Source organism: Hemicordylus capensis, chromosome 3, assembly GCF_027244095.1.
Source record: "Hemicordylus capensis ecotype Gifberg chromosome 3, rHemCap1.1.pri, whole genome shotgun sequence".
In the NCBI taxonomy this organism is placed as follows: Eukaryota; Metazoa; Chordata; class Lepidosauria; order Squamata; family Cordylidae; genus Hemicordylus; species Hemicordylus capensis.
In genome coordinates, this window is record NC_069659.1 from 48515313 (window position 1) to 48528883 (window position 13571).

Genomic DNA, 13571 nt, shown 5'->3' on the forward strand with positions numbered 1-13571 from the left:
GTCAGAGGACTATTCAATTGGTCTTTCAATTTAATACTAAAATCCAGGTGAACCTTGATATGTATCATTTTGACTGGCTTCTCTTCTCCCACCCTGATTCTAAACATATACACTGCATATTATTGCCTAGATGACGATGACATGAGCAAGTGTTTCTTTTCTACAGACCCTCCCACTATTACGGAATCCAAGAGCAATGAATCTGCTACAGGACGGCAAGCTTCTCTCAAATGTGCAGCATCTGCTGTGCCTTCACCTGATTTTATATGGTTCAAAGATGACACTAGGTAATTATACTATTCCTTTTCCTTCTTCTGCAGCCTTTGATGTTAGTAAAACCCCTAGAAGCCTTCCCTTTAAAGAAAAGCAACTTATCTTAAAAATGGATACATTGCTAATTCTTCCTTCACCTGCCCCGTTCCTCTTCCAACTGCCTATCAGCTGTTTTTTCTCTAGCCGAGAGTCCAATATGAAATTGACGAATATTTATATACCGCTTTTCAACAGAACTTCCCAAAGCAGTTTATATAAATATAAACCCTAACCCTTTATTTACAACAGAAATGCACATCTCAAACCTGTGTTGTCTTTTGAACTTTGACTACTGAGTTATGCCCCATGGGTGTTGAAATAACAGAAATGGGAACCTCAAAAGTACACTAGAAATGTTTATTACTAGGCCTAACACATTTTAGTGGGATACTCTTTCTCAGAGTCACTAATAACGTAGCCTTGCATATTATCTCCAAGTAATTTGATGTGGGTATTGGTAGGGTACCTTAATGCCCTGTGCCATTAGTATTTTATTTATTCATTTATTTATTTATTCAATTTATATTTATTTATTTATTTAAACTTTTATAGCACCCTTCCAAAAGGCTCAGGGCATTAAAACACCATTAAAATCAATTAATAGTTAAAACAAAAATTATAAAACAGAAAACAATGATTAACAATTTAAAACATCATAAAACAACAATTAAATAATCAGAACAATTTAAAAACAAATTTTAAAAAGCTGAGAAAGCCTAGTTGAAGAGATGTGTTTTCAGGTGTTTTTTTAAAAATTGCATATACCACCTGTATATACCACCCTTCCAAAAATTAGTACACCTAATCCCCACTGGTATATTTCCCAGACTATGGGAAACATCTATATCGGGCAACAGCAATATAGGAAGCTGCTGAAAGGCATCATCTCATACTGCGCAGGAGATGGCAATGGTGAACCCTTCCTTTATTCTACCAAAGAAATCACAGACTTGACAGCACAACTTTACCTTTAATGTTAGTGTTACAGGCTTATTAATAAGATTACATTCAGCAATCTGATAGAGCTCTAAACACAGGCCTGCAGGGTTTCTCCTGGTAGAGGAGGGAGTGGGGAAGCCTTAAGCATTGTCCTTGCACTTAAGGGACAATGGATAGCTAATTCATGGTGCCTGAATGTGGCAGAGAACCTATGCTGGAGAAAAAGCTACACTAGTGAAAATTTGGAGGGGGGGGAAGATGTGCATGAGGTAAAGGTTAAGGGCCTTAACATCCACCATTTCTCTGCTGAAAATAGTGCTCTTCTAGTCCTGCCTTGCAAATAAGAAGCAGTATCTGGACTTTGAGGAGACATGGTTAAAGCAAAATGTGCACTAACACCCAAGGTCTACTACACGTTTGTCAATAGTCAGAGGACTCAACTTTGATTCACACGGAAGTTCCATTGGCAGCCATTCATCCAATCTGTAGTGCTGGGAAGCGAACAGTCCATGCAAATAGCACACAGTGACTGAGTTGGTTAACTCTGTAGTTCAGCTGCTTGCCTTTTATCCCTTTCCTTCTCCACTTCTGTTTTTACCTTCATCACAGCTTTTTTTGGTCTTCATTCTAATATTAACAATAATTAATATTAAAAAGTTTGGCACTGTCCTAAATACATAAAAACACAGACCTTTCCTAAGGACTTACAATCTCTTTCAGACAGTAAAGTACCAGAAAAAAATATATATAGCTAAATAAATAAAGATGTTGATAATTTATGACCCCTAAGGCATTATTTTCCCCTTTTTTCTTATCCTTTATTCCTTCCATTCCATTTTTCCTGTCCCTCTCTAGTTCCTGTCTCATTCCATCTTTATTTATTTATCTGACTGCCTTCTAACTGTACACCCCCCATTCTTCTTTCTTGTCACATAAGGAGGTGAGTTGTTCCATATTGTCACTGTATTTACTAATTACTTTTCTTGGTTCTCAGGATAAATAATGCCAATGGCCTGGAGATCAGGAGCACAGGGACCCAGTCCATGCTGCTGGTGACCAATGTCACTGAAGAACATTATGGCAACTACACCTGTGTGGCTACCAACACACTGGGAAACACAAATGCTAGCCTATTTCTTTACAGTAAGTATGGAGGTGGGGAGAAGAGGTCCAAGTGGATTTCACAAAATGTTGCACATTTTCAGTGACATAAGAATGTCCTACAGTTAGGACAGGTTCAGGCTAGAGCTTGGCGCTCCTAGTATTTGGTGCTAGAAAATGCAGTGTTATTTCAAGATGCCATTGTTTTGCAGATGACATGTATATCTGGACTTACAACCAAACTAAATTTTTAAGAAAACAAGGACCCTTGGACTGCCCCTGTTCTCTGAAGTAGCACTAATTGAAAGAAGTTGGGAGATGTATCAACTTCCATTTAAATAGAGCATTCATTTAATGTTCTGTTTAAATAAAATAGTGCATTTAGATAAACATTTAAACGTTTATTTAAATGTTTAAATAAAATATCCTATTAATATTTATTTTAATACGTCTATTAAATAAATGTTCTATTATAAAATAGAACAGTTAAATAAAATAGAACATGTATTTAATGCCAGAAGATTCTGTGCCAGCCAAGACAATAAACATTTCATAAGATGTAGCCTGGCTATGGGAGAAATGAAGTGGAAGCTGAGGTAAAGACAAGGACTTACATACTGTATAGCCCCCTGCTAATGGAAGGGGGTGGCATGTGCACGGCCTCCATCCATCTTAAAACAGTGTTGGCATGCCTAGTGACATCATGGGAGTCTCCATCCAAATGGTGCGCTGTGTCAGAACATCTCCGCCTGACTCCCAGCGGGAGTTGGGCAGAGGTGCTCTGACGCAGCGTGCCATTTGGACAGAGTCTCCCACACCATCATTAGGTATGCCAACATGGTTTCAAGAGGCAGCGCCCTCACCACTTTCCAATGGAAGTACTGTGCAGTATGTAAGCCCTTGTCTTTACCTCAGTTTGTCTTCACTGCAGAGAAGAGAAATTAGTGGAAAGTGTGAGGTTGCAGACCGGAAACAGAACATGAGAGTTGCAAAGATTTGAAGGACATAATGATTTGCAAGAACTGTGGGGAGACTTAATGGAAGATTTAATGGTATTAAATAGAGGGCAAATGCAAAAGTGAAAGAGCCAATGCTAACCCTAGTAGTACCAATTATTCTGTATGGACTTGCTAACTGTATAGGGCATTGTCTTGAGTAGCCCTGGGCCTCATTTTCCCTCACTCCAATTGACAGAACTATTAACATGAAATTCCATTTGTGTTGTAAAACAATTAACCAATCCAAGCATTAACACAAGTGTGGAAAGGGCTGCTAGACTATAAGTCAAACGGAATCCCAAGTGCCATAGCACCTGTCCTGGGCTCTGACTTATAAATCCTCAAAGTCATAAATGACTTGGAGGAGGGAACAGAGGCGGTGCTTATCTAATCTGCAGATGACACAAAGCTGAGGGGAATAGCTAACACTATAGAAGTCAGAATCAAGATTCAATCAGATCAAGTACTGGGCCAAAACCAAAAGGATACAGTTCAAAAGAGAGAAATCTAAAGTCCTACTTTTGGGTAAGAAAAAACAATTGTACTGGTTTAGGATGGGCAGCACTACACGTGAAAGCGAATTAGGGGGCTATCAACATGACTGTGCTTGCGTGTGGCTGTCTGTGAGGGGAGGGCACTGTTCCCTCTAAGGCGTGTGCTTGTTTTTTGATGTCCGCTCAGTTAATTTTAGATCCCTCTCAGGTTTAATCAGGAAGGGTCCCACTCTGAATGCACGTGTGCACACACTGCCTTGATGTTGCTGCCCAGAACAAAACTCATTCTGCACACAGATGAAAAAAATTAGAGAGAACACTGGTGGGGGCTGGGGAAGGCAAGGTTCAACCTACCTTCCCCCAGACAATCCTCTGCAGCCCCTGCAGCATGACCAGTGCTGACCTGAACTGCCGGGAGCGGGACGGATGACTCTCTCCGCTGCTTCTGGCAGCACTGGTAAACAGAGGCTGGGTCTCGTTGTCCTGACCTCCAGGAATCCCACTGGGGGATTCTCCCAGGGGACAGGCACTCTAGGCACCCATCTCTGTGTCAGTGCAAGCTGCAAGCAGCTTGTGCTGACACACGATCCCGGGAGCTGGGTTAAGGGCACGTTTGCACCCTTAGCTTTGGCTAACAGTCGGGCTGCGGTGCTGGTTTAGTGTCACAGCACTCCTGGGATCCGCGTGGATCCCAGCAGTTCTGACAAGCAGCCAAGCCCAGAACTGCAGTCCAGAACTGTGTCCAGTTCTGGACCACATATTATAAGGAGGACATTTATAAACTAGAACAGGAAGGCAACAAAGGTGGTGTGAGGTCTGGAAATATAGTCCTGTAAGGAATGGTTGAAGGAGCTGAGTATATTTAGCCCGGATAAGAGAATATTAAGGGGGGATATGATAGTCATCTTCAAATATCTGAAGGGCTGTCACATATATGAAGGAACGGACTTGTTCTCTGTTGCACCTGAGGGCAGGATTAGAACCAGTGGGATGAAATTGCAAGGAAGCAGATTTCGCCTAGACGTGAGGAAGAATTTTCTTGCTTAAGAGCTGCTTGACAATGGAACAGTCTGCCTTGTTAAGTGGTAGGCTCTTCTTTGCGGGAGGTTTTCAGACAGAGGCGGGACAGCCATCTGTTGGAGATGATGTAGCAGTTTCCTGCACTGAGCAGGGGGCTGAAAAAATCACCAAGGTACCTTTTAGTCCTATAATTCTATGATTCAAAATAAAAGTGAATGTTGCATATAGGTGCATGTTTGTCTCTTCCAGCATTTTAAAAAGGAAAATAAACCGGACTGAGAAACCAGCAGAAATGTTAAAGTTACAGCAATCTGCTAACTTGGCAAAGAGGCACCTTTTAACGTGGTGATTCTCTTTATTTAATAATGGGAGAGTAATTGGCCCTATCCACCCCCAGCACTGTACCTCCAGTGACAGTTGCTGGTGTCTGTCTTATGTTTCTTTTCAGATTGTGAGCCCTTTGGGGACATCCATCTTATTCATTTATTTATTTATTATTTCTCTGTGTAAACTGCCCTGAGCCATTTTTGGAAGGGCAGTATAGAAATCGAATAAATAAGTAATAAATAAATACATCTATGTCTCCCGCCCCCCACATAGAACTGTATATATTGCGGGTGAGAATTCCTTTTTCTAGCAGCAGCTTCTTTGTAAGATCTTTAATGAAGTGAAAGACCCTCAGGGCAAACTCAGGAACACATATACTTTGAATGAGGCCACCGCCCACCACCTCTGATGATCTCAGAAGTTGCAGCAAATGAAAAATGTATACTTACAAATGACTAGCCTAGGAGGTGAATGCATGTTGATATCTATTTTACAGATGGGAAAACTGGGGCATGAAACATGAGGGGGCCACTCCCATTATTATATAGGGAGCCAGTAGGAGATACTGGTATGTGTTCATCCCGGGAACAAATGAAAATCTATTATGTACTTTGTGGTTTTATGATATAAAGAGTGAGGACTGATGGCATTTTGGAGGATTTTCTTTTTACATTAAAAAAAAAAATCCAGACCTTGGCCACAGTGTGAATAAGTTTACTGTTTATTCAGTAGCTCCTCTCACTACACTACAAGCTATGCTGTAGAACTCTAGGCGTGTGCATGAATGTCATGCACTCATGCCTGTGGGTTGTCGTCCTAGAAGAGAACATAGCATCTGATCCCAGTGAAATCCCAGTGAACTCCTGCACTTGCAAAAATGCAACGTGAGAGTTAGTAGAGATGAAGTGAGAGAACTTTGGATGCTATGCTGATATGAAGGGAACAGGATACCCAAGTGCATCAGTGTAAAATTGATCCATATAATTGATCAATTACATTGATCCATGTAAAATTGATCTTTTATATCTCCAGTCAAGAATGTGCACAAATGTGCACAATGCAGGGGCATCTTGCACATCTCCCCACTGGAGATGGGGCCATAGCTCAGTGTTAGAGCATGTATGTTGCATGTGGAAGGTCTCAAGTTCAATCTGCAGCATCTTCCGTTAAAGAACCAGGTAGCAGGTGATGAGAAATACTTGTGCCTGCGACCTAAAGAGCTACTGTCAGTCCAAGTAGGCAATACTGGGATTAGATACACCAGCTATTGACTTAGTATAAAGCAGCTTCATATATTCATGCTTGGAATGTCTACTTTGGATATTATGAATAGGGATGTACACGAACCTTGGTTAGTGCAGCAGTTCAAATTGAACTGGTTTGTGGTTCCACGAACCAGTTCATTCCAGTTCGGCAGTTCAAAAGCGGCGGGGGTGGGGGCAGCAACAAACAGCACCTTTAAAAGCGAGTACAGCAGGTCGTTACCTGCGTGACCACTGCTCCATGCAATTTCCTGCTGTGGCGATGCTCCTCCCAACATCCCACGTTCAGCCGTGCCGTGCCGGCACACGCATGGCCTCTATGCACGCTGAGAAGCCATTTGGGTGGTCAGCAACAGCCAGGCTGACCACACAACTGGCTTCCGCACACGCAAAGAGGGCATGTGCATGCTGCTGCCGCCACACACAGGCTGTTGGGTGGGGGAGCACCACCACAGCAGGAAGCTCCATGGAGCAGCGGCCATGCAAGTAAGGAGCTGCTGTACTCACTTTTAAAGTTGCCACTCACTGCCGCCCCTGTGCCGCTCTCGAACTGCTGAACTGGTTTGTGGTTGGGTCAAACTGGAATGAACCAGTTGGATTTCTAACTGCTACATGAACCGAGGTGCGTGTACATCCTTTATTATGAAAGATACAGAAAGACAGAAACACTTGGTGTTTCCTGGTCCCTGCATCTAAAGTTACTCAGACAGGAAGGTGTTTTGCTCTACTTAACATCAACATCCAATTAACTGTGCATATAATGTAAATCTTTGTTTAAAATAAAGCAGTTGTCCCTTGTGACCAAAGATGAACGCTTCTCTCTAACTTTCAAATAAGGTGGAAAAACTTGAACAAATCATCTGAGACTAAAGAAATGGAGACTAGAGAAATGTAGTATTCCTGTGTTAAAGAAGTCTATAATTGGAAGCCTGGTAGTCTATAATTGGCCATCATTAAGCTTCAGAAAGAAGCAAGAAAAAAACACCAGGCAGTATGCAAACCCCTTCAAGCCTGCTTGGACTCACATCCAAGAACAAACTAGAGCAACAGATTCAGCCCTCCCCTTCTGAGCAGTTTTCTTTTCTGGAATCAAAGGGATTGGAGCATCAGGGAAAGACTTTTTATGTTTTTTAATAGAGAACAAATTTGTTCAAAAATATCCTCCCCTTTGAGAAAGCAGATGGACTGTCAGTGCCGGAAGGTTCCATAGTGGTTGAAAAATGACAGGAGCCGAGATTGAAACTGCAGAATAGGGACAAAGTGAAATGTTTGCGGCTTTGCCCATAGCAAGGGAGATGGGGGGAACGGGGCAGAACAGGGCTTATTGGGTCCTGCAAATTATTTGAAAATACAGCCTAGGAAGGGAGAAAAATAAATGACTGATGATCCCTAATGTGCCATGAAAAAGTCAGAGGTGGGCCTTAATAAGCAGCACCACCTAAAAACCAAAGATGCCTTCCAAAGTAAAAGGCTGGACCTCATGGAGATGGAATTATCTGTCCTTAGCTGAGATTTATATCTGTCATTCCTAGAGTCTTTTAGGAACAGGCAGATTTATCTCAAGAAATGAAACAGAGCTGGGTAAGAGAGAAGAAAGAGAATGAACATACAGCAATGGGAGTAATAACAAACTGCAGGGGAGGACAATGCATTGAAATTGATCAAAAAGGCCAAAGTGCTATCATCTCTACAGAATATAGTGATCAACACACTGGAGATAGCTCCTTTAAATGCAACATGAAAGAGAGCATTTGCTCTAGGCAGGTTTCTGGCACCTTGAGAGGCATCAACTGTCAATAAGTGTGGTAATGTATATCATTTAAATATCAAAGAATATCCAGTTTAAACTGATAGTTAAGGTACTTACAATTTTCCCTTGTGCTACAAAACACACAGGCTGACATCCTAACTAATACTGTTAGCATGCAGCCAAAAGAAGAAGAATGCATGCAGTGGATGGATGAGGGACAGTTTTTGACCATTTCTCTTTCCTCCAAAAGTGCTCTATGCAAATATAGATATGACCCTGAGATTCACACAGCTCTTGGAGACATATTTGCACATTGCACAGAATGCTTCTGAAAGAAGGGGGGAAATCACACCTGTGCATGAGCACCTGAACTTCAGAAGCAGGAGCACATCCACTGCATGCATGCTTCTTATAGTGCATGCGCACAGCATTGGGATGTCAGTCATGGAAACTTCCAGGTAAGGTGGTCACCTTTACTTCCATGCCATGTAAGCAGTAATATATATTATGCTGGCTTTACACATGGACATAGGAACATAGGAAGCTCTCATATACTGAGTCAGACTATTGGTTTATCTAGCTCAGTATAGTCTTCACAGACTGGCAGTGGCTTCTCCAAGGTTGCAGGCAGGAATCTCTCTCAGCCCTATCTTGGAGAAGCCATGGAGGGAACTTGAAACCTTCTGCTGTTTCCAGAGCGGCTCCATCCCCTGAGGGGAATATCTTGCAGTGCTCACACAAGTCTCCCTTTCATATGCAACCAGGGTGGACCCTGCTTAGCTAAGGGGCCAAGTCATCCTTGCTACCACAAGACCAGCTCTCCTCTCTCCTCAAGGCAAAGACACGTTGCCTTGGTCTTTCAACTCAATATTGGGCTGGGATGGGACTGTCCAGGCAGAAATACAAAAGCTTCACTTGCTAGAGATGCACCTTGTGAATTTCTGCCTGATGCATCTCTACAAGGCACAGTGCTTCACCAAATTACACAGTTCCAATATTTAAGCAAAATTTACAAGTATTTATTGTGAATACTGTGGGAAATTCAGGGCACATTTTACAGGATTGTTGTCCTTTGGAGAAGAAAGCACTGGAGATTTATGGTGTCTGTAGCAATGGTTGTACAAACTTACAGGTTGAGCAGGTAGTACAGGGATTCAGAAGCACGCATGTGCTCAGCTGCAGATTTACAGCATTTTGGAATATCATTAAATTTCTTTCTCTGTACATGCACACACCTACCTAAATGTGCATTGTTTCTCACCTACCTGTTTCATACACATTGTTGTTAGAATAAATTCTAGTGTAGACATTACAGCCACCAGGTAAAGGCCTCTTTAAATTGCCCCACATATCACTATTAGTGATACCACCAAGGCTCAGAAATATGAGTCTCAGGGCTCATAATACATACCTCAAATGAGCATTACAATGCACAAATTATTCTCCATCTCAGATTTTAAAGCAACCAAAGAATTATTCCCCTCTCCCTAACCTAGTGTACCCCTAGCCCCACTTTCCCCCACCAACCCCACAAATACTTCCCAACTTCCCTGCAATCCAACTCTACCACCAGTAGCAAGCCATAGCAAGTGGGATGAAGGAAGCAATAGAGGGTTCTCCTCCTGCCCCATCTCTGATGAGTGATGCACTTTATAGAAGCATGCCAGGTCATTAGAATATATAGTTTTCTCAAGGACTACAGAAAGTTTGGGAGCTACACAGTGTACCAGGTGCCACAGTGGGGAAGCGTGGCAGACCTCTTTTCTCCAACTGGCTGCCACTGTCACTGGAGCACTGGGGCATAGTATGTGAGGGCAGAGGAGAACACCACAAAATGGATTTGGGGCATGGGGAAAAGGGAACTGGATGAGTGTCAAAACCCAGACCCTCCAATTGTGGACCTTATGGACCAGACCCTGGGCAATGCTGTACTAATAGGATCCCCCCACACCAGGAAACTCAAGCCAGCACTTCTCCCACAACCCAAGGATACAGCTCTGCCTTTATCCTCTCACTTGAAGGAGTCGCATGTGGAACTGCCCGCCCTAGAAGAGCTCCCACCCCCCAGTGCTACCTGGAAATTGGACAATCCACTACCACCCAGGGAATGGACAAGGCCAATTTACTCTGCCTGGGCAGCAGCAAGAAAAACTGGCAGTCTGCTCCAAGCAGCCACTGGAGCAACAGCTCTCCTACATTGTTAGACCCAATGCTTTTGGAGTTCGGCTAGATCTAGCCAAGGTCCTGACCCTTTCGCCCTTGGAACTGTCCAATGTCTGTGACCCTCCCTGCCACGGTAGAGGTCCCAGCTTGACCTAGAAAAATATAGATGGTTGGTGGAAGGGAGAGTGGGAATTCATGGGGTTCTGGGGTAGAGTAGGGAGCTATTCCCACGATCAAGTGAAATCGGGCTAGGGGAGCCTAGCCTGATTTCACCTGAACGTGGGAGCCACCGGGCTTGCAGGCGAGCCTGGTGGCTTCCTGGTGGTTAACCCGCCAAACTTGCCCTCCCCTTAACCTGGTTTTTTTTGCTCGTGAGTAGCCATGGCGCAGCTCCGTGCTGTGGCTACTCATGAGTAGATCCCGACCGAGAGGCTTAAAAGCAGCCTCCCGGCTCAGGGGTCTCTCCAGTATGCCCTGCACGCTCATGCGCTCACGCAGGGCATACTGGAGCTTCTGGGGGCCGCGTGGCCCTCGAACTCCCCAGCCCCCACCAGCTCTGTCACGGAGCCGGCAGTCGGGTGGGCGGCCGATCTGGCCACCGAGCCTGCACATAGGCTCATAGGAGGAGGAGGCGGCAGCAAGGAGGAGGAGAAATGGCTCACCATGTGATGATAGCTGCTGTGGTTAAATAGTGACTATTTAACACATAGCAGCTATCATCACATGGTGAGCCATTTCTCCTCCTCCTCCTCCTCCTCCGAATATTTATATACCACTCTTCAACCAACATTCTCAAAGTGGTTTACATAGGAAAATACATAAATAAGATGGTTGCTTGTCCCCAAAGGGCTCACAATCTAAAAAGAAACATAAGGTAGACACCAGCAACAGCCACAGGAGGGATGCTGTGCTGGGGTTGGATTGGACCAGTTGCTCTCCCCCAGTTCCTCTGTAGAACAGCTTGTCCTAGAATCATAGCATCTTGGCATTAGAAGGGACCCTGGAGGTTCAACCCCTTGCTCAGTGCAGAAAACTGGTGCCGCAGTCTTACTGACTGGTTTATTTCCCCCACACCACCACAAATGGCAAAAATATTTGCAGCGGCATGGAAAGTATGTATACAATCAGCTCTTCTCACAGAAACAGAGGTCATGTGGAGTGATTTGAAGCCACCCTTACTTGGTGATTGTAACGTGTAGATCAGCCCTCGTTTGAGATTTCACAAATGGACTGTGAGGTACATCAGTCAGTAACTAACCTGCTTCTCATTCCATGCTTGTTTAAAACCTTTTACACAGAGGTATAGTATCACAGAGTGTAACAAAACAAGGTAGAATTAGAAGGGCAGGAATGGAGTTGAGTAAGAAGGGTGTTGCACAGCAGGCAGGGGAAAGGCAGTGCCGCTTCATACAAAGCAATGTGGTAATGAGGCCAGAACACTTTAGAATAACTGCTTGTGAAGAAGTGTCTTGCCAACTGTGCGAGATAAAGGTAATGGGCTTAAGTTATTTAAGTACACTAAATAACAAGGAAATCCTGTCACTGCAGTTGACTGTTTTTCCGGAACAATAAGCCCCCATTGCTATATAAACACAAAGTTCCAGTCTAGCTGTGTATTTTCCAAGCAAAAAGACAATATCTTCCAGCACCTACTGCGACTCCAAACACCCCCATTAAGGCAGTTAGTGCAGGGAGATCTGTCATTAGTCACGGGGATGTACTTGACCTGCAGTATCCTGACTGGCCTCCTGAGTTTCCAAGAAGCCGGTTTATAAAAGCATGGAGTGCTCTTGTGTAAGGAGCATTGTGCTGTCAGTGGTTGAAGATGTTTGTAAACGAATAATGACCGACGGACTCCCTGAAAGGTCTGCTAGGAACTGTTTTAAGTTGTGCTGAGGTTCATGCAGGTCTCAAAAGGCAGAGCAGAGAGATCTGGTATACGTTATCTTTGCTAGCAATGCTGCTGCCTGGAGTTTATGGTATTTGTAATAGTACAGGGACATTTGTACAAGTTCATGGTGTTAACAGTAATGATGGAGTTAATTCAGAATTGGGGGGGTGGGGAGTTCAGAATATGAATCCCCCCAGTTCAGAAAGCTTCATTCCAGTACTAGAAAAGGCTGGATCCTTCTGAATGATTGCCTGGCTTTCACTAGGGTTGACCCATGACACTACCATAAGCCTGCCCCGTTTTCTCTTCCCTTCTCTCCAACTTAACTGGAAATGCTGGAGCAGCAATAGTGCAGCAGTGGCAGGACAGCATCAGCCTCTTGGCAGCACCACAGCTTCTCTGAAGGCTTCCGTGCATGGGTTTGCCCTCTGGCACCTGAAACAACACAGTGGCATCCTTCTAAGTGCTAAGGACCCTGGCAAACATAGCTATCCAGTATAGCAGGATCCATGCACACAGGCACCCTAGAGAACTATCTTTCCCTGGCACCCTGGTGCCTAGAATGCTACCATTGTAGCATCCTAGGTGTCAGTGAGGGAGGGAGGGTGGTCTCGCACAGACACCTCCAAGAGACCTTGCTGCTGCCCCTCTGGTCTCCTGCTGCACTGTGAGGTACGTTTAGAGAAAGGGAAGGGATGGCAGAACAGGGTTTAAGTGTTCACAAAGGTATGGAAGTTTCTGGTGGGATTGGGACCATCTGTGGAAGTGCAACGGATCTTTCAAACTCAGAATTGGGCTTAGTAATTCATGAGCTATCTTCCAACTTTAAAAAAATGCTGGTTTTGTTGAGTATAATTCCAAATCAAGGTGAGGGCTCTTGACCCATTGCTAGTGAACACCAAACAAGTTGATGTGGTTATATCAAGTCTCTTCATTAGGTTCAATTACACTTACTGTATTCTCCAGCATTATGTATGTCCCTGTCTCTGCCACTGAATTCAATACAAGTATGTTCCCCTCCTTACATCAGTTCCCTAGTCAGTAAAGTAGAGACACTGGCACCGACATAATTGAGATGGTGACTTGTAAAGTTATTCAAGCTAATCTAAATTGTGCATGAATTGTACATTGTCTGCTCAGGAACCACTAACATTTTAGTGGTGCTGTATGTGAAGTTTGCAGTTTAACCAAATTCTTTCCTCTTGAGCCAGAAGACAAAATGACCATGTAGTTATCACATGCTGTGGAAGCTGAGTAGGTACTGCTGCAAAGTGATCAGTGAAAACCATGCTTGAAAGCACGTGATATATGTAA

General features: G+C 43.8%; 1 protein-coding gene and 1 long non-coding RNA gene across 4 annotated transcripts in view; one reads left to right on the forward strand and one right to left on the reverse strand.

The window, feature by feature from the left end:
- LSAMP (limbic system associated membrane protein) overlaps positions 1 to 13571 on the forward strand; it is a 699205-nt gene that overhangs the window by 628320 nt on the left and 57314 nt on the right. For all 3 annotated transcript variants that reach the window (XM_053312266.1, XM_053312265.1, XM_053312267.1), the window contains 2 exons: positions 167 to 287; positions 2246 to 2394. In XM_053312266.1, coding sequence (XP_053168241.1) covers positions 167 to 287; positions 2246 to 2394 — 270 coding nt within the window. The remainder of the gene's footprint in view (positions 1 to 166; positions 288 to 2245; positions 2395 to 13571) is intronic.
- LOC128352071 (uncharacterized) overlaps positions 1263 to 13571 on the reverse strand; it is a 33968-nt gene continuing 21659 nt past the window's right edge. Inside the window, exon 2 of the long non-coding RNA XR_008320192.1 lies at positions 1263 to 1878. This is a non-coding gene — a long non-coding RNA (uncharacterized LOC128352071). The remainder of the gene's footprint in view (positions 1879 to 13571) is intronic.